At 37.5% G+C, this 21,950-nt stretch overlaps 1 protein-coding gene across 3 annotated transcripts in view; it reads left to right on the top strand.

Annotated features, from left to right (window-relative positions):
- tsnare1 (T-SNARE Domain Containing 1) overlaps nucleotides 1-21,950 on the top strand; it is a 221,091-nt gene that overhangs the window by 135,955 nt on the left and 63,186 nt on the right. For all 3 annotated transcript variants that reach the window (XM_069194987.1, XM_015357115.2, XM_015357114.2), the window contains exon 10: nucleotides 7,651-7,733. In XM_069194987.1, coding sequence (XP_069051088.1) covers nucleotides 7,651-7,733 — 83 coding nt within the window. The remainder of the gene's footprint in view (nucleotides 1-7,650; nucleotides 7,734-21,950) is intronic.

Genomic DNA, 21,950 nt, shown 5'->3' with positions numbered 1-21,950 from the left:
GATTGTATCCAAAATCTTTCAGCTATTTCTCAAAGTAAAATTCTCAAGAAAGAGAACAGGGTTTTCTTAGGATTCCCTTTTCCAGGGCCTTCATCTCCAGATCTGCTAGAGAAAGTCATTGTTGCTAAAACCTGATCGATTATCACACAAAAGAAAGTTGAAAAAAGAATAAAGGGAAAAAAATCACTCAATGCTGCACTCACTTCCTCCATTTTCAAACACACTCCTGACAGGCACCGTTGCAGACAGCAAGCATGGATAGATAAGTATATAGATGATTAAAGTGTCTAGAAAAAATAGCTGAGAAATAAATAGTGAATCCATTGTATTCAGATATATTTTAGATTGCTGTGCCTTCCATATCTCACAGAAGCAAGACCCATTGTTCCCAGAACTGCTCTGTTGCACTTTGACCTCCAGGAGAGGCTTATGTGTAGCTAGTTTGGGATAACCAGGGTGTATGAGACTTGAGGGTAATGCCCCTGGATGATGCTGGAAGCACTGTGGCAATGTGGCAGTTCACCATGAAATAGGGCTTTCATAAATTAAAATTGTGTTTTCTCCAGTGCTTTCTCTTTAGTCAACTCTCACATTTCCCGTTGACTGTGTTTATCATCCTGCCCAAAGTTATTTCACTTTGTTCAGAGATCTATTTATACAGTGCCTTGCGAAAGTATTCGGCCCCCTTGAACTTTTCAACCTTTTGCCACATTTCAGGCTTCAAACATAAAGATATAAATTTTTTATTTTATGTGAAGAATCACCAACAAGTGGGACACAATTGTGAAGTGGAACGAAATCTATTGGATTTTTGAAACTTTTTTAACTAATAAAAAAATGAAAAGTGGGGCGTGCAAAATTATTCGGCCCCTTTACTTTCAGTGCAGCAAACTCACTCCAGAAGTTCAGCGAGGATCTCTGAATGATCCAATGTTGTCCTAAATGACTGATGGTGATAAATAGAATCCACCTGTGTGTAATCAAGTCTCTGTATAAATGCACCTGCTCTGTGATAGTCTCAAGGTTCTGTTGAAAGCGCAGAGAGCATCATGAAGACCAAGGAACACACCAGGCAGGTCCGTAATACTGTTGTGGAGAAGTTTAAAGCCGGATTTGGATACAAAAAGATTTCCCAAGCTTCAAACATCCCAAGGAGCACTGTGCAAGCGATCATCTTGAAATGGAAGGAGTATCAGACCACTGCAAATCTCCCAAGACCTGGCCGTCCCTCTAAACTTTCAGCTCAGACAAGGAGAAGACTGATCAGAGATGCAGCCAAGAGGCCCATGATCACTCTGGATGAACTGCAGAGAACTACAGCTGAGGTGGGAGAGTCTGTCCATAGGACAACAATCAGTCTTACACTGCACAAATCTGGCCTTTATGGAAGAGTGGCAAGAAGAAAGCCATTTCTCAAAGATATCCATAAAAAGTCTCGTCTAAAGTTTGCCACAAGCCACCTGGGAGACACCCCAAACATGTGGAAGAAGGTGCTCTGGTCAGATGAAACCAAAATCGAACTTTTTGGCCACAATGCAAAACGATATGTTTGGCGTAAAAGCAACACAGCTCATCACCCTCAACACACCATCCCCACTGTCAAACATGGTGGTGGCAGCATCATGGTTTGGGCCTGCTTTTCTTCAGCAGGGACAGGGAAGATGGTTAAAATTGAGGGGAAGATGGATGCAGTCAAATACAGGACCATTCTGGATGAAAACCTGTTGGAGTCTGCAAAAGACCTGAAACTGGGACGGAGATTTATCTTCCAACAAGACAATGATCCCAAACATACAGCAAAATCTACAAAGGAATGGTTCACAAATAAACGTATCCAGGTGTTTGAATGGCCAAGTCAAAGTCCAGACCTGAATCCAATCGAGAATCTGTGGAAAGAGCTGAAAACTGCTGTTCACAAATGCTCTCCATCCAACCTCACTGAGGTCGAGCTGTTTTGCAAGGAAGAATGGGCAAGAATTTCAGTCTCTCGATGTGCAAAACTGATAGAGACATACCCCAAGCGACTTGCAGCTGTAATCGCAGCAAAAGGTGGCTCTACAAAGTATTAACGCAAGGGGGCCGAATAATTTTGCACGCCCCACTTTTCATTTTTTTATTAGTTAAAAAAGTTTCAAAAATCCAATAGATTTCGTTCCACTTCACAATTGTGTCCCACTTGTTGGTGATTCTTCACATAAAATAAAAAAATTATATCTTTATGTTTGAAGCCTGAAATGTGGCAAAAGGTTGAAAAGTTCAAGGGGGCCGAATACTTTCGCAAGGCACTGTAAGTCACATGTCACTTTCCATCTGAGAGAAGAGAAAGATGGAAATCATGATAAACAATTCAAGCAAGAGTTAAACAAAATTGGAAAGATTTATGTAAAATATACTTTTCAGTAAATTTGAGCAGTAAATATTTTAATAGTGTCTTATTGAATCTGCATAATACCTTCATAATGGTATCTTTAGCTGTAAACCTAAGACATACAGTATGACAGTGTGAACTTTCAACTTTGCCTCTACGGTATCTGTTAATGGACTGCAAATTGGGACAGTGATTAACATTGTTGCCTTACAGCAATGGGGTCCTGGGTTCAATTCTGGATCTGGGGTGTTATCTATATGGAGTTTATATGTGCTACCCACAGCCCATAAACATACTGGCAGGTTAATTGGCTTCAGGGAAAACTGGCGCTAGTGAGATTGTATGCGTGTCTGTGTTTGTGACCTGCAATTGACTGGCATCCTGTCCAGGACACACCCTGCCTTGCATAGTTGCTTGACGTGATAGACTCTGGCTCCCCCATGACCCTGAATTGGATGTTGTGGCTAGAAAATGGATGTATCTGTTATGTCTTGTGTAACGGCAAGGATTCTGCAAATTATAGATTTTTTGAGGTGATATGCAGTCTACTTAACCTTGTATTCACATTAAAAAAATATCAGTTAATGTACAGTATAAGCAAAGAGTGAACACAGAGTTAAGGAGTTCTTCTTTATTCTTTGACTAAATATGTGACAGCACAGTTAAAAAATCCTTAAAATATAGATATTTTGACCAGCAGAATTGCAGACTAGATACCTCTGCTGTACTAGTAATAGTGGAGATGGGTATTTTCAGGTGTGAAGCTATTTTTTTATAGCCATTGCCTAATTTATGAACAACCTTTTTTCTCCTTTAATTTTTGTATTCTCTGATCTTCCCCGTGTTGATGGATGACTAAGGGTGTTTGGCCTGCATGTCACCTCATATTTATACCCCAGTGAAACAGGAAGTCATGGATGACCACTTACTGTAAGAGTTCCCAAAGACTCAAGTGTGCTTAAAAAAGGTAAAATATGAATGGGAATGTATGTCAATTAGATTTTGTTCATAGGAATTTCTAGGGGTGCCAATAATTGTGACAGGTGTTTTTGAGAGTTTATTTTTTATAAGGATTTATTTTTTCTTTGAATAATTTTACCTCACTGAAAGGTTAGATTTCTCTTATATTTTCAGTACAAGATCAAGCTGGTGAACAACAAAGACATTTTTTCATAGCCTTTTTTGCTCAGCTTTGCCAAGGGTGCCAATAATTCTGGAGGGCACTGTATAGAAGCAATGACTGGTAAGGGCAAATGGGAAATTTGGCCAGGACTCTGGGGTAACACCCCTACTCTTTTCAAGGAACACCCTGGGATTTGTAATGACCACAGAGAGTCAGGACCACAGTTTTAAATCTCATCCAAAGGAGGGTGCCTTTTTACAGTATAGTGTCCACTATACTGGGACATTGGAACCCACATAGACTGTAGGGTGAGCACCCCCTGCTGACCCCACTTCCAGCAGCAACCATACTGTAGCTTCCCAGGAGCTCTCCCATCCAGGTTCTGACCAGGCTTATACCTGCTTAGCTTCAGTGGGTTGACAGTTGTGAGTTGCAGGGTGATATGGCTGCTGGCCACATAAGAAATATTTGTGTATAACATACAGTATATACTGTATATGAATAACGTTTTTTAAATGTCCTTGATTTTAATTTGAACTCCCCAACATTTGTGCAATATTTTGACATTTGTCACTTTCTTGGGAGAACTCTAGCTCTTTTTTAACTATTCTGACTTTGTATTTCACACAAGAAAAAACAGATCCAGTCCTCACTCATTGACATCAGGTTTTTACTTACAGACAGTCATACAGTTCAACTGATTTTCATTCCAGCATAAATATGATTTCTTTCCTGTTCTTTCTATAGATGATACCTCTTACAGTGTTGGTGATTATGAGATTATATATGTATTGTATACTGTACAAAGACAACAGGGATACTACCTTGTAGCCTGATCACAACAGATGTCAGAAACAAAATAAGATTGAGCCTAGTTAGTAATGGAACGAGAATTTCAATAACAGTGTTTCCCAGTCATGGTCCTGGATCACCTCTGTCATAGTTTCAGTAATAGTCACCTTATGTGTATTATTTCCAAGTAATGTATCAACAGATTTCTGTTTAATCTTGCTTTATTGTTTTTTCTCATAGCTTTTTTAAAATAACTAATTGGTTAATAATTAGTCATGTACAGTACAGTACACAATTAGGACTGTGTGTAAAAAGTATCACAATCTCACATTATTGGCATTCTTAGTGATGTATAAACTTTTTAGGGTCCACCTCAAAACAATAAACCTGCTGAAAGTGACATTAATTCTGAAACCTTGAAATTCTGAAAATTCAAAAGGTCAGTTTAAGGTTCAATAAGCTTAATTCCTCAAACAATAGTTGGAAACTAATATATTTCTAAGGTCTGTCTTTCTGAGTAAGATTCTTATCTTACTATTTAAATGTTTTTTTTAATTTAATTTGCTGCTTCTACAGTGTTTGCTAATTCTCCTGGTGTCATATAATCAAAAGGCTTCTATAGTTTACTTAGTATACCAGAATATAGATCATTTATATGAATTTGAAAGAGCAGTGGTCCTAATACAGATCCCTTTGCTGCTTCACTAGTTTTCTCACTTTAATTTGAGCATTAATCTTTTATTTCTATACGTTCTGTTCATTATTTTTGGTTAATTACTACTGTATGTCCATAGTTGTTGAGTTCATTACTCAACAGTAATGAACACACACAGTGTATTGAAAGCTCTTCGTCTGTGCATTACTGTTGTCACTTTTTCAAAGAAATATAGCAAGTTAGCAAAATCTACCTTTTCTAAAATCATACTGATTATTCTCTAGGATTCTGTTCCTACAGTATATAGATGATGCTCTGTTTTATTTCTGGCTTTTATTTCTGTATTTATATAATGTATGCACAGTAATAGAAAAATGAAATATTAGTCTAGAACTACTTGGTTCAGTTTTGTCACCCTTTTTATGGATAGGCACCACTTTAGCAATTTTCCAGTCAATGGATATTACCCCTGTCTTGAACGCTGTTGGACGACTTTTGTTAATGGCCTGTGAATAATACAGTATCTCTTGCTTCCTTCAGCACAATTATTAGAACAGGCCCAAGAGATTTGTTTTCTTGCTCTTTTAAGTGCTTCTAGTGCATAACACAGCTGCTTTTTCTATGTTAATACTATTTAATATAGTACTTTGTCCTTCCTCAGCCTGAGGCATGTTTTCAAGTTCTTCCTTGGTAAAACACCCTAAGGAATTATTTATTTAATACATAAGCCATTTCCCTTTCAACCTCTTGAAGTTTCCCACATTTAACCAGGACATATTTTATTTCAGCCTTGATTCTTTTGTGGTTGTAATACTGAAAAATGTATCATTTAATACTTATTATGGCCTTCATTGCTATATATCTATTTCCCTCTTCTAATATCCTTTTTGCCTGTCTTTTTGCAAGTTATCATACATATGTTTTAAACTAAATGTCTGTTCTTTATTTTGAGTTCTGCAAAGTGTTTTATTTCTCCTTATAGGTTTTGTAATTGATTAAGTAAAACCATTTGGGCCAAATCTCCCTAACCTCTGATTTACTTCGTCTCAGGATACATCTGTTTTGTGCTTCAAGCACAATTTATTTAAACTGTTCCCATCCAAACATTTTATACTGATTCTATACATACACTGTATACACTATATACTATATACACTGTATAGTATCTCATTCTACTAAAGCTCTCTCTCATTCCTCCTTTGTCTGCTTTCCTGAAATTTCAAACCTTGAACTCTACCTGTACAGATTCAAATTACAATTCTAAGAGCACCATATTACACTCACCATTTTCTATTGGTGCTCTTACTGCTGTATGCCGTGTTCTATCCTTTTTTGTTTAAAAAGATTAGTTCAATATAGCTACACCTGCTGTGCCTGTAGCTTATATTCATTTTCATATTTTTCAAGGTTTTCCTTCTTTTTCTTAAACATGTAGTGAGTGAAACACCATTTTTGTAGAACAGAACAGTATAACAGTACACCATTTTCTTTCTCTGGGAAATTAATCTCAATGAAAAAGAAAAGGAATTTTAGTTAGGCCTTCTAATTGATGTAATAATAATAATACTGACCTTGAAATAATCTCATTAATTATTATTAGAAACAAAAAATCCCTTTATCTTGTTTCCATCCACAAAAAATCGGACAAAAAAATGCATCAGCTTTAGAAAAAATATATTTTCTACTGATCATTTCAGAAGTGTTATTGAATGGAAACTGGACATCTGTTAGAGTAAAGGGTACAAATGGACACAGTGCACCTGATAATAATAAAACTGTGTATCCATTTCCGAAAGAACAATCTGGATGGTCAGAATCAATTCTTCAGACCTGTCTCAAGGGAGACTATAACACTGTAATGAAGCCAGGTTTAAAAACAAAGCAAACAAAAAAAAAACAGAATTGTTATGAAGTTCAGAAACAAATGGATCCATGGTGCAAGAAATAGGATTCATGGAGGCTTGAATTGCTTCTGCTGCTGATACGATCAATTCTGTACAGCGCCATACTTCTGTTTTCCTGTCTTACTTCATTTTAGCATGGATAACTGAGAAGTGAGTATTACTGACAGTGGGGTGTGGGGGGAGTTGGAGTAGTTTGGGGGCAATGGAGAGGACGTTTGTATCACTTTGTTCTTGTTTTGAAAAAGAAATATGCATATAAATGACTCACAAGGAAATACATTCATTTATTCATTTGTTTATTGTTTGGGTAACAATTTCAACACTTATCACAATAATATGATTTTAGATACTCTGTATTGAGTGTAATAAGATTTATTTGTCTAGGAATTAAAATCAGAAGGGTTGTTTGTACAAATGTTTTCTCTCTTTCATTCAGCCTTTTCTATTTAAGAGAATATTTCTTTTTAAATATTAAAATATATCCTCCCAGCCTACCCAAAATTGTTTCCTCAGAGACTTTGACTTTAGGTATACTTTAATAATAATTTACAGACTTTAGGGTGATTTTCCTTACCGTATTATTAGCTCCAGTGTAATTTTGATCTCCACTCTCATGATCAGGAAATTCTGGAAGTGAAAGATTAAATTTAGAGAACATAGTTGATTGCTCTTCTGTCCTTTCTTTTCTTTATTTCTGCATCACACAGTTTGCTCTCTGAAAACAACTAATCCCCATTGTTATGGAGTGCTCATTCTTCAGAGAAGACTTAAATAAAAATGTTGTTTTTTCTTTCCATTCTTCCTGCAGACAGCATTGAAGACTACATCCAGACAACATCCTCCAATGTAGAGTCAGCCAATCAGGAACTTGCCAAAGCCAGTCGCTACCAGGTACCAGCTAGCAACCATGTTAATGATCTGTACATGCCCACTGCTTTTAGAGAATCTCAACATATCCCTGCAATACACATGTAATTCACCAGGGGTAATACTCTCATTAAATGGCTGTGAAATCAATAACCCTTCAACTTTTATCAAAACATTCCTTCTAATTACAAATTATACATTACATTTTGCTTTTATCTCAAATTATATTTAAATGTGAATTACTGTTTAGTTTTTAGAATGGATCAAGCTGGTCTCAGTAAGTAAAAGCATTAAGTCGCAGTAAGTAAAACATCAACTAATTTAAAGAGCCCATTCCTTTTCTTTTCTTCTTAAACAGCTGTGAGTACAATGGCTCTAAATAAAAGCTTTACAATGCCCCCTTAGCATGCAGAAACCAATAATGAAATACCCAAAAAAAGAATTAAAAAAGAAAATCATCACCTTAATTGTAAACACCCATCACTTAATTTAAAATCTCACATACTATAATATCAGCAAACTAGATAAAGTTAAAGAGATTTTCCTTTTATCCAATGGAATCTAATAGCTTTCTATTTAGCTATTTGAAATAGTCAAACAAAGCTCTTGTATCTGTACAGCTTGGAATGTGGATAGATTCAGTGTGTGAACAGAACTTTGATGGCCCATTTATTATCAGCTTCCATCCTACTCTGACATGGCCAGGCAAGAGATTAAAGGAGCACATTTGAGCTGGTGACAACTGTAATGGAAGTCATCATTCTCCAGCTGGCTCTAAAGATTCATTTTTCTGCTCTCTGTGCTGCAAGGCTGATAGGCCTGCCATGGCTGCTGCCCTTTGCTGTCTCCAATAGCACCTAGGGCAAACATTACAGCAGGACTACGTCTGCACAAGGTCAGTGGCAGTGACAGGGACTGGAGCCAGGGACTTGACTGACTTTGTGAGGGACTCTTAGCACAGCATGTGTCATTGATTCTTCTCTGAGATCTGTAAGCTCACATTTCAAGGAGAACTATGGAATCAGGGACTGACATGAGAATCCAGGTAAAAGACAAAATGAGCCAAGTCAGGCTCTTGTATACATTCCTTTTTACAGGGAGCTGGATATTGGATGTTTAGCATTTTTAGCAAATCTGCTGAAAACAGAAATGTTAAACCACAATGATACACAAAATGTACTGTATATACAGTGTCTATTTGTCTGTTTTACTTAATCAGTTAAATGTGTGCACAAGTATCTAGCTCATAACACCTTAAATGGATCAAAGTGCTATGCAGTTTTCACCTATTTCTACTCTGCTTTTTATGGAAAGAAACTGAGAAATGACTTGTCTTATTTAATGTTTTTGGATGTTGGAATCTGTGAAGATAGATCATATCTAAAATATAAAGAGATAATGGCGTTTCTACATTTAATGAACACTTTTCTAAAAGCCAACACATCCAGTGTTTTGTACTCATAATTCTGATTGGGACTGAGGAAAGGTACAGTACTGTATATGAAGAAGGATTTATCAAATTACATGTAAAATTTTACAGATCAGCTATGACAATTAATCATTTTTAATTAATTAATACTACAAATGTGATGCAAGCATACAGTAGCTGTACCAACATGACAATTTTTTTGTTCTCAGTGATTAATTTAATGAGATTTACACTTGAGCCTGTAGGAGTTTGCAGGGGTCTAGAAAAAGTTTCCCATCTCTTCTACAACAGAGAAAAAAAATCTGAATCAATTAATTATATATTATTGTTGATACTGAAGTCAAATGATCATCAGTATCTGAAAATGCAAATGGTGGCAATAACCTTCCAGATCGCTGCAATGGCCAAAATTATATTAAAATGATTATTTAGCACTTAGTTTCTAATCTGGTTATTTGTTACTGATGAGCAACAGGCACACAAAATCTATTGAATACCCACACCGAAAAGCTGGGTGCAAGATAATGAAGCTGGAAAATATATGAAGATAAAAATTCTTTGGATTGTTGGTTTACTGGTGTCATTTGAACATGATGATCCTGGTGGCAAAATGGAGCTTATTTTTCTTATTTTCATGTTCCTTTGGTATACAGACAGATACACCAGCACAGATACTTTATTTGATATACAGTAGAGGTCCCCCATGCTAGATAGCGGCATTTACTAACATTGATGCAGGAGGCAGAAATGTTTTTTTAAGTTAAAGGGAGACTTTAAACTGGGTCGGTTAGAATTAAAATAAGAACTTTTTCCCTCCTTATTTACCAGTCTCTCGAGGGGTCAGTGTAATAACTGACTTTGGTTCCATGGGAGATCAGTGTGGATTGAGTCAAATCAGATAGATCAGTGTGCTTTGCAGTAATTTCTGTGACTCAAAATACTCTTGACTCCTTTCTTCTTACCCATATTGTCTCCCAGACCTCATGCTTCTGATAACCATTCAGATAGTTTTCTTATGCAAATTGTTTGCTTTTATGCAGAGGCAAGCACAATGTTTTGGCATTGGGCTATGGCAGCATTAGTGTCACAGCATAGCTTTCCACTAAACATTCTTCCATGGACATTTTTTGAAAACTATTAATTGGCATGTTTTCGAAACAGAAAACTTCAGGCAAAAATATATCTGTTTCTGTTCATACTCCTTTTGTTCATATTTCTTTTGTTGTTGATATTTTTGGGAATGTAAACCTGGACACTGTCATGAATCATTTACTTGGCAGGTTGAATTAAAAAGAGACAAATGCCCAGTTACAGACATATAGAGCACTGAGAAATTGTGTGTCTATTATGCGTGTGGAGGATACGTGGCCAGTGTTTAACCCCTCAACCAAATGATTGTTTTTGAACCATAAATCATTTTCCAAATGAGAGAAGTTTTTTGTAAAGCCTGCCCAACAACTCACCTTTTATTAAGCTAAGGCAAGAGAAGTTATTCTTTTAAGAAAATATTTTATTTTAAGAAAAGTCCTTTAAGATGATGCTTTAAATAATGCTACATAAAATATAAAAAGTTGTTAGTCACTTTAAAGCTAACGTACCAAACACCTTGTATGTAGATGTACAGTAGGCTGAGTTATTATTTTAATGAAAGACCCAACCATTTAATGGCCCTGAGATTTTGCAATGCAGCAGGGAACACATCTAATTGAAAGAGACGCTATAACTATTAGATCACATGCAGATCAACCACATCTTGCATCTTTAAATGATATGCCGTAGTTAATAAAAAAAACTTACATACATACCAGGGTGCTGTGACTGACAAACGGGGACAAAAATCCAATTGCTCCACCCAGGCTAGCTCAGCCAGGTGACTAGCAGGCAAATGCAAAAGGCAAATTTTTTTCAGTAAACTGAGGCATAGTGAAACAGGCACAATTCAAACCAAGTGGGAGAGATTGCAGCACAAAGAGGTATCCAAAGGAAAGTTGAAAAAACAGGCAAGAACAAAAACACAGTGGGGAGTCTGAGATTAAATCCAAAAGCAGAGTCGAAAACCAGAAAAGTGATACTAGAAACTATAAGTGAGCAATAGTCAAAACAAAGAGTATTCAAAGCTGTGACATTGAAAATAATCACTGAGCACTGAGTGAGGGAAATGTGAGGACTTATATACCCAGTTATACTAGGTTCAGTAGAGTTAATTGTGGCAGGTTGCATGGATATATGCTTAAATTTAGTTTGTATGACACCGGCAAGTGTTTGAATCTGGGAATGTGGTCGATTGCTGTAGTAATGTGGGGCTAGTAGTCTGCACTCAAAAGTTTGTTACAGTAACACCCATCCCCCAATGGGCAACCCCTAGGTACCAAGTAGAGTTTTCAGTGGAACCTGACGTGGAAGGAGTTTATGAGGACAGGAGTGTGCAGATTTGTGGATCGAACCTAGGGCTGTTCCTCTGGCCCGTAAGCATTACAGTTCCCAAAGTATTACAGACTCCCCTGGTTTCATCAAGAGTCTAGGATGCATTAGGGTTTGAATTCCTAGTTCTCCTCAAACTCCTGATTTGGCAGACTTAGGAGACAGAGTGTGGTAAGTGTGGGTTTGAGCAGAGATATATGGAATGTTGAAGGGATGCATCATTCAAGGCGAAGAAGAAGAGTGAGCTGGTACATGACAGTAATAATCCACCCTGTTACTTTGAAGGGACCAATGAATCTGGGAACTACTGTAGCTTCTAAGAAAGGATCCCCAGGTGGAGATGCTTGGTAGATTGCATCCCATTGATCCACCAAGTGGAGCATCCCAGCTGGGAAGAGTAGCAGAGCACTGCTGCTGTTGGGATGCTTTAAGCAGGTTGTTGCAGACTGTTTGCCACACTCCTTGCAGGATCTGTGCATGCAGGCACTGGAAAATAGATATATCTGTGGAGGTGTTTACCAGTAAATTCCTGGAATATTCAGCCCAGGACAGCAGACTAGCCCAGATTCCTTGGAACATAGACACATGGCCATTCTCTGTTGGCCATTGGTATCATGATGTTGTCCTGAGCATGGTTTTAACCAGATCCCCAAGTGTCAGCAAAAGGCACGCCAGACTTTAGAGACAAATTAGAGATCACTGCTCGAAGTGATGTTCCCGGGGAATCCGTAAAGCTGAAATACTTCTTCAGTGAATATTTCTGCCACTAGAAGAGCTGATGGCAGTCCTGGTAGTGAAAAAAAGTAAAGAAGAAAAAGAAATGGTTCACCGTGGTGAGCATCAAGAGCTAGGAAGACATAAATCCTTGGCTCTGCTGCAAGTGGGACATGCCACCACAAACACCTCTAGGGGCAAAAGAAGTACTGACAGATCAACTCTGCTGAGCACTGAATGCCCAGCTGATTTGAAAACTGGAAAGAGTATACCCAAAGCAACACCTTTGGCTTGGGCAATTGAAGAACAAATAGCTTTTCTGGAGAGCCATCTAGAAGATGGGGATCAGAGGTCAGTGCTGCCATGATGGCTCAATCCACTTCTATGCGGGAATTATGGAATCCAGGTCTACTGGCATGCGTAACAGAACATTTTCCTTCCCATTCTTTCATCGTGACCAGTAGGAAATAGAGAAATCAGGTCTTGAGAAGAGTAAAGGTGCTGGAGTACAATGTATGGATAGAAGATTAACTAAATGAAAAGCGAAAGATGTACTGTAGGACAAAAAGTTCAAATTTTAGGGCAATCCAGACTAAAACATTTAAAGACTTTGGACACTCTGTATCCCCATACCAGCAGGTTTTGTAGGTTATGATTGCAGCACCAACTTCTAATATCTTGGAACAATTTCAGTGCAATGAATTAAACAGGTGATTTTTTTATTAAATGATTTAGAGATCATTTAGCATCAATATCTGAGTACTTTTTAGCACTCAACAAAGTTCCTCTAATTATTAATAAACTGATTCCTTAATTTATCCAGAACTTCCAGTTGTTGCCAGTCACCAAAGAGATATGACACATATGACATGCTGGACAAAACTGGGACTCCCCCGGGCAAGGGTTAAAGACCTTTGGACTACTTCAACTCAATATCCACAAAAACAAATTTATCTCAAACTATGACATGCTTTGTGAGTGCTGGATTTAGCATTTTTTGGTACTTTTGGATTGTATCAGCTCCTGTATTCATGTTTCAGATTGACTTCTAAAATTATTTTTTTCCAATCAAGATAATATGTACAGTATGACAGTAATGGGTTTAGAAAACGAGTCTTCCATATTGTGTGCACATAGCAATACTGATGTTTCTAGACTGGTTAAACAGTTTGCTACGTTATAATTTTGTAAATACACATTTATTTGATCTTTAAATTAAAATAGTTGTTAAACAGTACAGTAAATTGAGGAAAATGTCGAATGAAAAATACAAGAATACTGCAGAAGAATCTTTATCATATCTCTTCACTTCTCAGCAGTCCAGTTTTTCTGAAATCGCTTTTAAGCAACATTTCCCTAGACCTTATCTTCAGTTTTCACTACAAGTAAGTTTCTTATCATTTAAGTGGAAGAGGAATGACAGATTTTGTATAGATGCACAGTTGAATAGAACCTCTTTTTCTAAAGATTCTCTGCCTTTCCTTATTCTGAAACCCCACTGTTTCCTTATGAAGACTGTGGGGATTCTGTCTATTCAGCATTACACCATTGCCATTCTGTGATGCGTACAGTATGTGCACCCTAAACATACCTGTCTTCCTTTCTTTGTGTATATATTCGGAGTTAATAAAGCTAACTTGGTCTGTCACAGACTGATACAAATTGGTTTCATTAAATATAAGTGTTACATGAAACTGCAGCTGTAGGAGTAAGTCAAGCAAACTCTAGTACTTGTGTCATTTTCATACTCTAAATTGTCTGTCTGCCACAATGGCTGCCTATAATATCAACTGATAGATTGCTTCAGCAGGGTCCTTGTAGGCTTGAGCACAAAATGTTGCACACCTTCAAACATGCACTCGTGTATAAGACCACAGAATCAATTTCTCCTTCCGCACCTACTCCCTCCAATTAATCTCCTTTATTGTCCTCCTACTCTGAAGAGGCATCAACAGGTTGATAATGCAGACATAAGCCTGAACTGTGTGTCATTACCTTAGTCCAAAGTAGTCATTTTTCTGTCTGTGCCTACTGTATGTCATGTGAAGGTGTGTTATCTTTGCCATTGTCCTTATTATAAAGTTACCTTCAAGTTGACATCTTGTTTCATCTCTCTGCTCTTATAACTTTTTATTGCTGTATACTTTTATCTTTTTTATTCCTTAGAACAGGATTACTTGCATTGCCCACATGCTATAATTAGCTCTAAGATTAAAAAAAAAACATATATACCTACAGTATTACAGTATTTATCTGTGGGGGCTACAATGCATCTCACGCTGGGAGATATTGATTATTATTGTTATTAGGAAAATGAAAAGTTGCAAATAATGGTGTTTTTTTATTGCTATTCATGTTTTGGCACTGAATTCATTTCTGATGGTTTTGTTTGCCTTAGTAATATTGTCCTGTAACATTCTTGGCACACCTTATGATTCTCTCCTTTTTTCTTGAAGTGTCACACTCTTCTCTAGATGTGCTCTTGACTTTTCCTGTTACTCCCCTGTTGTTGTGTACCCTCTGTGGTGGCATGCAAGCAGTAGAAATGTGCAGGTGTTTGCTTGCTGCTCCTGGAGCTGACAGCCTGACAGCCTGCTGATCACAGCTTGTTGGTTCCTGAGGGGAAGCAGCAGAAACACCACAGGGTGGCAAAATCTGTTTTTGATGTCTGAAAATATATTTATGAAGCATGTACATGATGACTTACAGTATATGGATACCATTTTTGAAGTACCTTTTGGTATTCGGATGTTTAGTATCTTCTTTTCTCATTCACATAGTAAAATGCCACAGATAATTCCTTGTCCCAGGTTTGCCCAGTCCCGAAACCTGTCTCCTGTCAGAAAAGTGAATTGTATAGAGACTCTTCAGTCATAAGTCCTGTGGATTTTTTAATAAAATCACCCCATTCATGATGAGGCTGGGTTTCCCACTGAAACCAATCTATCACAGTTAAACTGGAGCACTAAATCAAGGATTCTCAGTTCCAGATGGTTTTAAATAGTATTTTTGTGTTCCTTTTTAATCTGTTTTTTTCTTACTGTTTCCTTTATGAACCTGGTTTCAAAGCTTTCTTTTATTAACCTGTTCCATGAACCTTTACCAAAATTAACTTAATTACAGTATATCTTGAACCATCTTCCCCAAGACCTGACAAGACACTCAGATTTTGTGCTATGTTTTTTGGGATGTTAAACCTTCTCAACATTTTCCATTCATTGGACGATTACCTCTGTAGCTTTCATTTGGTGTTTTATCTCCAGCCTTTAATCTCTGACACCTGTAGTGAATACTTTTGCTTCTACACGCAGAGGCTGGGTTCCTCAGTTGCCTTGTGAAAAGCGTCAATATTATCTTTGTTTGTCTGGGGCAAATACTGTATGTTTTGATTTCTTATCAAAATGTTTCTTTGTGGCCATCAGCAACATTGGATGAGAAACAATGAACTACAAAAATCTTTTGACTTTTCTGTTGATCAGTCATTACTAACAGGTACACTGCTGTGCAGATGGCAAAGCTTTTAATCTTGCTGTTTTCTAAAGTGTCTTGCTGTGTCTCAAACTAGTGAGGTTCTCATGATTAGCTTAATACATAGTCATTCATTGTGATGGGAAACTGGTTTCTTTTTAGAATGCTCAGCACTCTAGAACAAGTCACATTTGTGGAACTTTCAAAGACAATAGTGCATCATACTGTTTACACAATGGTACAAAATGGCATCTTACCTACTGTATCTTGTCACCCTTCACAACAATGTCATGCAGAGGCAAATTCTAGCAAATGTATTCAGAACATTGTTAATGAAATGACATTGAGAGTATTGTGAAGATCATATTTAATGCCATGCTTTTAACCGTTACAAAAACATTTTATTACAGTATAGTCTTAGAAATGTAAACCTTTAAAACCTTTATGTTGCTGAGAAACAAGTATTCATGACATTATTTTCCAGAGACATGGGGCAGACTGATATTTCAGTTATACCATGTAAGTGTGCATGTGCTTTAAAAAGTTCAGTAGTGTCTTTGATATTCACTTCTGCATTTGGTATTTAATTGTTAGTCATCTACTACAGTTTCTTGCAGCTAATAATGCACTTTAATTGGAATAAATAAAAAAATAAAAAAAGATCAAAACAAAACCTTTAAAAAATGAACAATTGATATTTTTAGTTAAGTGTTCTTTGTTGAAAAAGCAAAAAAACTGAAGCAGTTTAATAGGTAGATAGGAAAACCGATAAAATATTTGTCTCATGTTATCTCAGTGACAGGTTAACATACTGTAGTAAAGGACAAATGAAAGAAAAATCTAGTAAATCCTGGGTATCCCACACTGACGTGTTGAGGGCAGCACTGTGGTGTGACTCATGCTTTTAATAAACTCACACATTTGCTTTCTCAGGTAGTGGGCTGACAGTGGTGTGCGCCGCTTCCTATCTGACGCGCAGTTTCCTACCCACGTTTACAATTAAGACGTGATTAGGAGTAATTATGGCAGAATCAGTTGGCACAAAATTTCTACTGGAGAAAAGTCCATCAGTGTGTGGAGTTAGATAGTTATAATTTGCAGGACACAAAATTTAGCATTTTGGAAACTGCTATTACTGTACATGAACATAACCTGCTTCTTTATACTGAGGTTTACCCTAAATATTAACATAGTTTACTTGTTATGGTATTGTGTATATGATTTGCAATTATTCAATTCCTTTCTGTTGCATCCTACTTTAATTATGATTTTGTTTTTAAAGCAATTTAGGCTTAAGCTTAGACTTAGGCATGAAATAAACTAAAAATCGTATTACAGTAAATATCAGACAAATAGTATTTTGCCCTTGATCAGGACTGATTGAAGTCCAATATTTCAACATTAATCTTTGTCTAAGTTTAAAATATCCATAATACTTGTTCTTTGTCATAAAGCTGATGATGGAAAATAGCACACTGTCATACTGCATATTCATCTTAAAGGTCTTCCATGTAGTAAAGACTCTGCTCCAGGAAGCACGAAAAGCTAAGGGATTCAGGAACTGTATTCACAGGGAAAAGAAATGAATTACTGGTCAACATGATCAAGATAAATCACTAGGAAATGTGTTCCTGTTTACTTTGCCCACTACTGACACCCACTGAGCTGCACGCACGAGCACAGCTCAGTACCATTACCAGAGCTGTGGCTCAGCTCCAGACATAACCTTAATTTATTTCCCAATATTACTACTTGCCAAGGGAGATCAGATTTAATTGTGAAGTTGTTTTACTCCCCTCCTCTTCTGTAAATTATGGCACTTAAGAGCTTCCCATGGGCAGCTATAATTGATCTCCAGAGGAAAGCAGTAGTCCTCATGTAAGCCCATCCTGCCAAGCCCACCATCATTCTTTTGTCAGCTCTGTCCCACTGGGCTGTTCACTTTACAACTGGTAAGTGGGACACTTTATTATCTGCCCTGTGTGTGTCTCTTTTGAATCTTCCAGGTTTATGCTGGGACTGTGGTGGGTCAGAATAGAAAGGGGTGGTATAAAATGCACAAAGATCGAAACACTGATAGCTCAGAATAGAAAAAGGCAATTGAACCACACTAAGATTCTTAGAGCTATCAAATACATATGCATTCTGTATTTTTTCTTGGGGTTAAAAACTAGAAAAACAAATGTGTCTAGCTATGTTACTCATACAGGGGTATGTTTATTTGATAAGATTTTTCAAATTTCACTGCTGTTATCTTTTCACATGGGATAAAAACAAAGTATTGTCCCTCCAGTGGAAAATAATTCAGTTTTTATTTATTTTGAGTTTTACTCCTTCACATATTTTGAAAAGTAAGCATTCTGCCTAGAATTAACTACATAAAGAAAGGCTACAATATGGAGCTTTACAATTACACTAGACTCTATAAGAACTGATGGTGAATTATGAACTCCTCACACCACTTCTGCAAAGCAATGACATACTGTATCAAAAATTTTTCTTGTGTAATTGTTCACATTTGTCTTTCTAATTTTTGTAACCCACCTAAAAAAACCTGGAATGCATTGGATAAATACTGTGCTAGGATTTGATGCTATATAAAGCATCTTTGTGGCCTATTCCATTACTGAGAATTGGTAATTGATTAGGTTATTTCTTTTCAATGCTAGTCCCAACCATTGAAACACACTCTGAGGAGGACGCTGTGTTGACATTAACGTTAACTGTACAGTTGGGAAATAAGATGTACTGCACAGAATCTAGTGCAATTTCACTAACATGGAAGCATAACACTTGTTAACACTAATTATTTGTGCCAATGTAGGGATTATGGATCTGAGACCTGTCAGGTGAACCCACACTTAGGGCTTCTTTCCACTCTCCTTGGATCAATTAGTTATAAGCATCCAAATGGCCTCCTCTCATTTACTACCTTTCTTTTATTCTTACAGTAGTTTTTTTTTTAATAAAGGCTATTGATGATAGCCTGCTAGACCATTAAAATTGATTATTGCCACTACTGGATGATGACATTGCAGTTAATGCTACAGTCATACAGTACAATTCTTGTCTCCTGTGTCAGAGACTGGAGTGCTTTCTTAGCGCTGTTTCCTTATGCCCATAAAGGGTTTTCCTCCACGTGCTCCTGTTTTCTCCCACCTAGATAGGTCTAAATTGTTGCTGTGTAGTTGAGTGCTCTTTCCCTGGTGTCCCATCCAAGATGTAGTGCTTCAAGGATAGGTTCTGAATTGACAAAAACCCAAACTTTCTGATAGTGTGCTTTGTAGAACCTCAGGCTTACTTCTGTGTGTTCATGAAGTCTGTATTACTTGGCAGCAGCGCAGAATTGTGGTTAAAGCTTTGAATCGATTGTAGGTTCAAATCCTGGATGGAGCTCTCGTGCTATACCTTTGAGCACGATGCTTCACTCCTAAAATGTCCAAAAGCTTTCAAGTCGGCAGGAATTTAGGTTACATTGGGTTAATAGATTCCTGCTGCTAACCCTTTTCTTAATCCTGTATAGTTTCACACTGAGCTCTTTTGTTTTCGTAATACTATTGAACATGTTTTTCACCCTCTCAAGCCACTCTGACCTTAATGCTTCTTTACATGCCCTGAACTGAACTGTGATACTTCCAAGACCCAGCCAAGGGCAGGCAGGAGGAGTTAGAAACAAGATGAGGTCAGTGTCTGGAAAGAACTCTAAGGTGGGCTCTGCCACTGAGGACAGAGGAACAGTAGGTCTTCTGACTATGCTGGAAAGGCATTAAAACAGACAGGACCAAACCTCATTTATCAATGTTCTGCTTTAGAATCTCCTGTTTGTTCTCCCTCCCTCCACTTCCGGTTAAATGCATTTTTGCATGTGTCATTGCGTAGGTGTTTTTGTACGTGCTTAATGTACAAAATTCAAGTCCTTTCATTACCTAGGTAGGATACTAGAAAAAAACTGACATAAAAGACAGTCACAATGGTTCAAAATGTATTAGGTAATTTGTCTGAAAGTAAGCTTTCTGGTGCCATCTGCGGCACAGGGAAAGTGTTAACGCGTCTCTCAGCGCACTGAGGATTCAGCTTGTCGTCAGGCAGACCCAGTAGCTTTGCACTGACTGCAAGGAGACACTGTGGCGGGGGCGAGAGAGAGAAAATGAGGGAGAGAGAGAGAACGGAAGTGGTGGGCGGAGAGGGGGAGGCAGACAGACAAAAAAGAAAAACAAAATGGAGAAAGCAGCATAAATGGTGGAGAGGAGGAGGAGAGAAAGAAAGGGAAAGGGATGCAGAGGAGGAGAAAGAGAAAGAATGGAATAGGGCCATGAGGGGGAGGGAGAGAAAAAGACCGAAGGACAAGGGAGTGAGGTTAGGGAGGGGGGTCAGATAAACGCAGCTGGAGACAGAGAAAGTGACACGGAAATGAAAATCACTAAATAGCACAGAGGAGCAGGGTGAAAGCAAGTGATTAGATATAAAATGATTTTAATTTGATAAAAGTAGAGGAAATAAAGACTAAAAGAAAAAAGGAGTCTCAAGTGTGGGCTGAAAAGATAGCCAATGAAGGAGCAGAAGAGGAAGGAGGAGCAGGGATGGGGATAAAACGGAGAGACAGGAATCAGAGGAAGGGGAGATACTGGCTTTTCAGTTGTCTGAAACTCCATCTGACAGAGTTGGTCAATCAGAACAAAAAAATCAAACTTTTTACTTCTGGAAGCTGAGTCAGTGAAACGTCAGTGGTCTCTAGCCGTATCTGTCTAGAATATAATTCCATGCTATACTTTTTTTTCCCAATATTGGAAAGTCCTACTCATTTTAAAGACAAAAGGGGGCCTTCTGTGTTCTAATTATGTAAGAAAAATTAATTTTATTTCCTAAACTAAATTTCATTAAGCTTTTATTTTTTTAAACATTTACTCATTTACCTTACCTAGGGCCATACTAAATTGGCAGCTATTTACTGCTTGGAACATTATTTTTGTTACCCCTGGTACCCCTGGTACCCTTGGTAACCTGGTAACCCTGGTCTACTGTGTTTGCAATATCTTAGCTACTATTTCTGGCACTTTTTAATTGATTTAAATTTATTCTATAAGCAGCAGGAAAATGTGAATTTTGATAGAGCCAAGGTGTTATTTTAGACCTCAAAAGCTAAAGTATGCATCATTTTATTTTAATCTAACTAATCTCTAATATAACAGCTGTAACTGAAGTGCCTGGACAGGAAATCATTATCTTATTTTGCCAAGCTGTCCTGTGACAGAATATGGAAGTGAAAACAATTCTTAAAAGATATACAAGTCACTCAGGAGACATGTCATTGAAACTCTTTCCTTTCGTATGACAGGCAGTTAATGGGAAATTTAATATAGGCTGGTATCATTGTTAAAAATAGGAATTTTAAAAAAGTAGTATATTGACGCAACTTGATGACCTGTACATATTGTATTGCACTTATTTTTCCTGTCTTCTTATTTCTAGTCAGAATTTTATTTTACACAAAAAGCCAAAGAGGAAGCAGATGTGAAAATGATTCCTTGTGCACTGAAGTGTGACACTGCATAAAAAAATTAAACCTGCTCCAAAATGTCTTTAATGTACAATGGGAGCAAGGAGGATGCAAGTGGTGATGTTGGAACTAATATGGCATTACCAATCACCTTGTGATTCTGAAACTGCAAATACTGTAGCTGTTTTTCTCATTCTTTACACTGACAAGTTTTTTAACATACAAGTTCATTTCATTCCAAAACACCACCTTACTTTCAACTGGACATCTGATTCACACTGAAAATGTTACAACATGGCTGGATACAACTGCATGTGGTAAATAGTCTGAACCCAAGTGCAAGGAACCAGAGAGCGGTGGAAACATCAGAAGAGACCCTACTGGTTGGGGCTTGAGTACTCTGGGACATAGGGAAAGTGCAGTGAAAGGGAGTGATAATAGATGTATAGATTACTGTACAGCAGGGCCCAATTAGCCCAGGCCACAGTAACAAAAGAGAAATGAGCAAAGACGCAACAGTCTAAAGAGAAGCGGGCCGTCCCAGGTGAACAAAAAAAGGAAAAAAAGCTGGTATGACAAAGCACCAGCCCTCAGCAGCATAGAGCACCACAGCCCAGATCAGAATCAGGAAGCTTTGGCTTCAAGGCAAAACATATTGCTGAGCTCCCCTAAAATAGGGGACTGTATGGGTCTTGTGGAGAGCCCTCTTAAT

This window comes from Lepisosteus oculatus, chromosome 10, assembly GCF_040954835.1.
Source record: "Lepisosteus oculatus isolate fLepOcu1 chromosome 10, fLepOcu1.hap2, whole genome shotgun sequence".
Lineage (NCBI taxonomy): Eukaryota > Metazoa > Chordata > Actinopteri > Semionotiformes > Lepisosteidae > Lepisosteus > Lepisosteus oculatus.
This window is presented reverse-complemented; position numbering and strand designations above follow the sequence as displayed.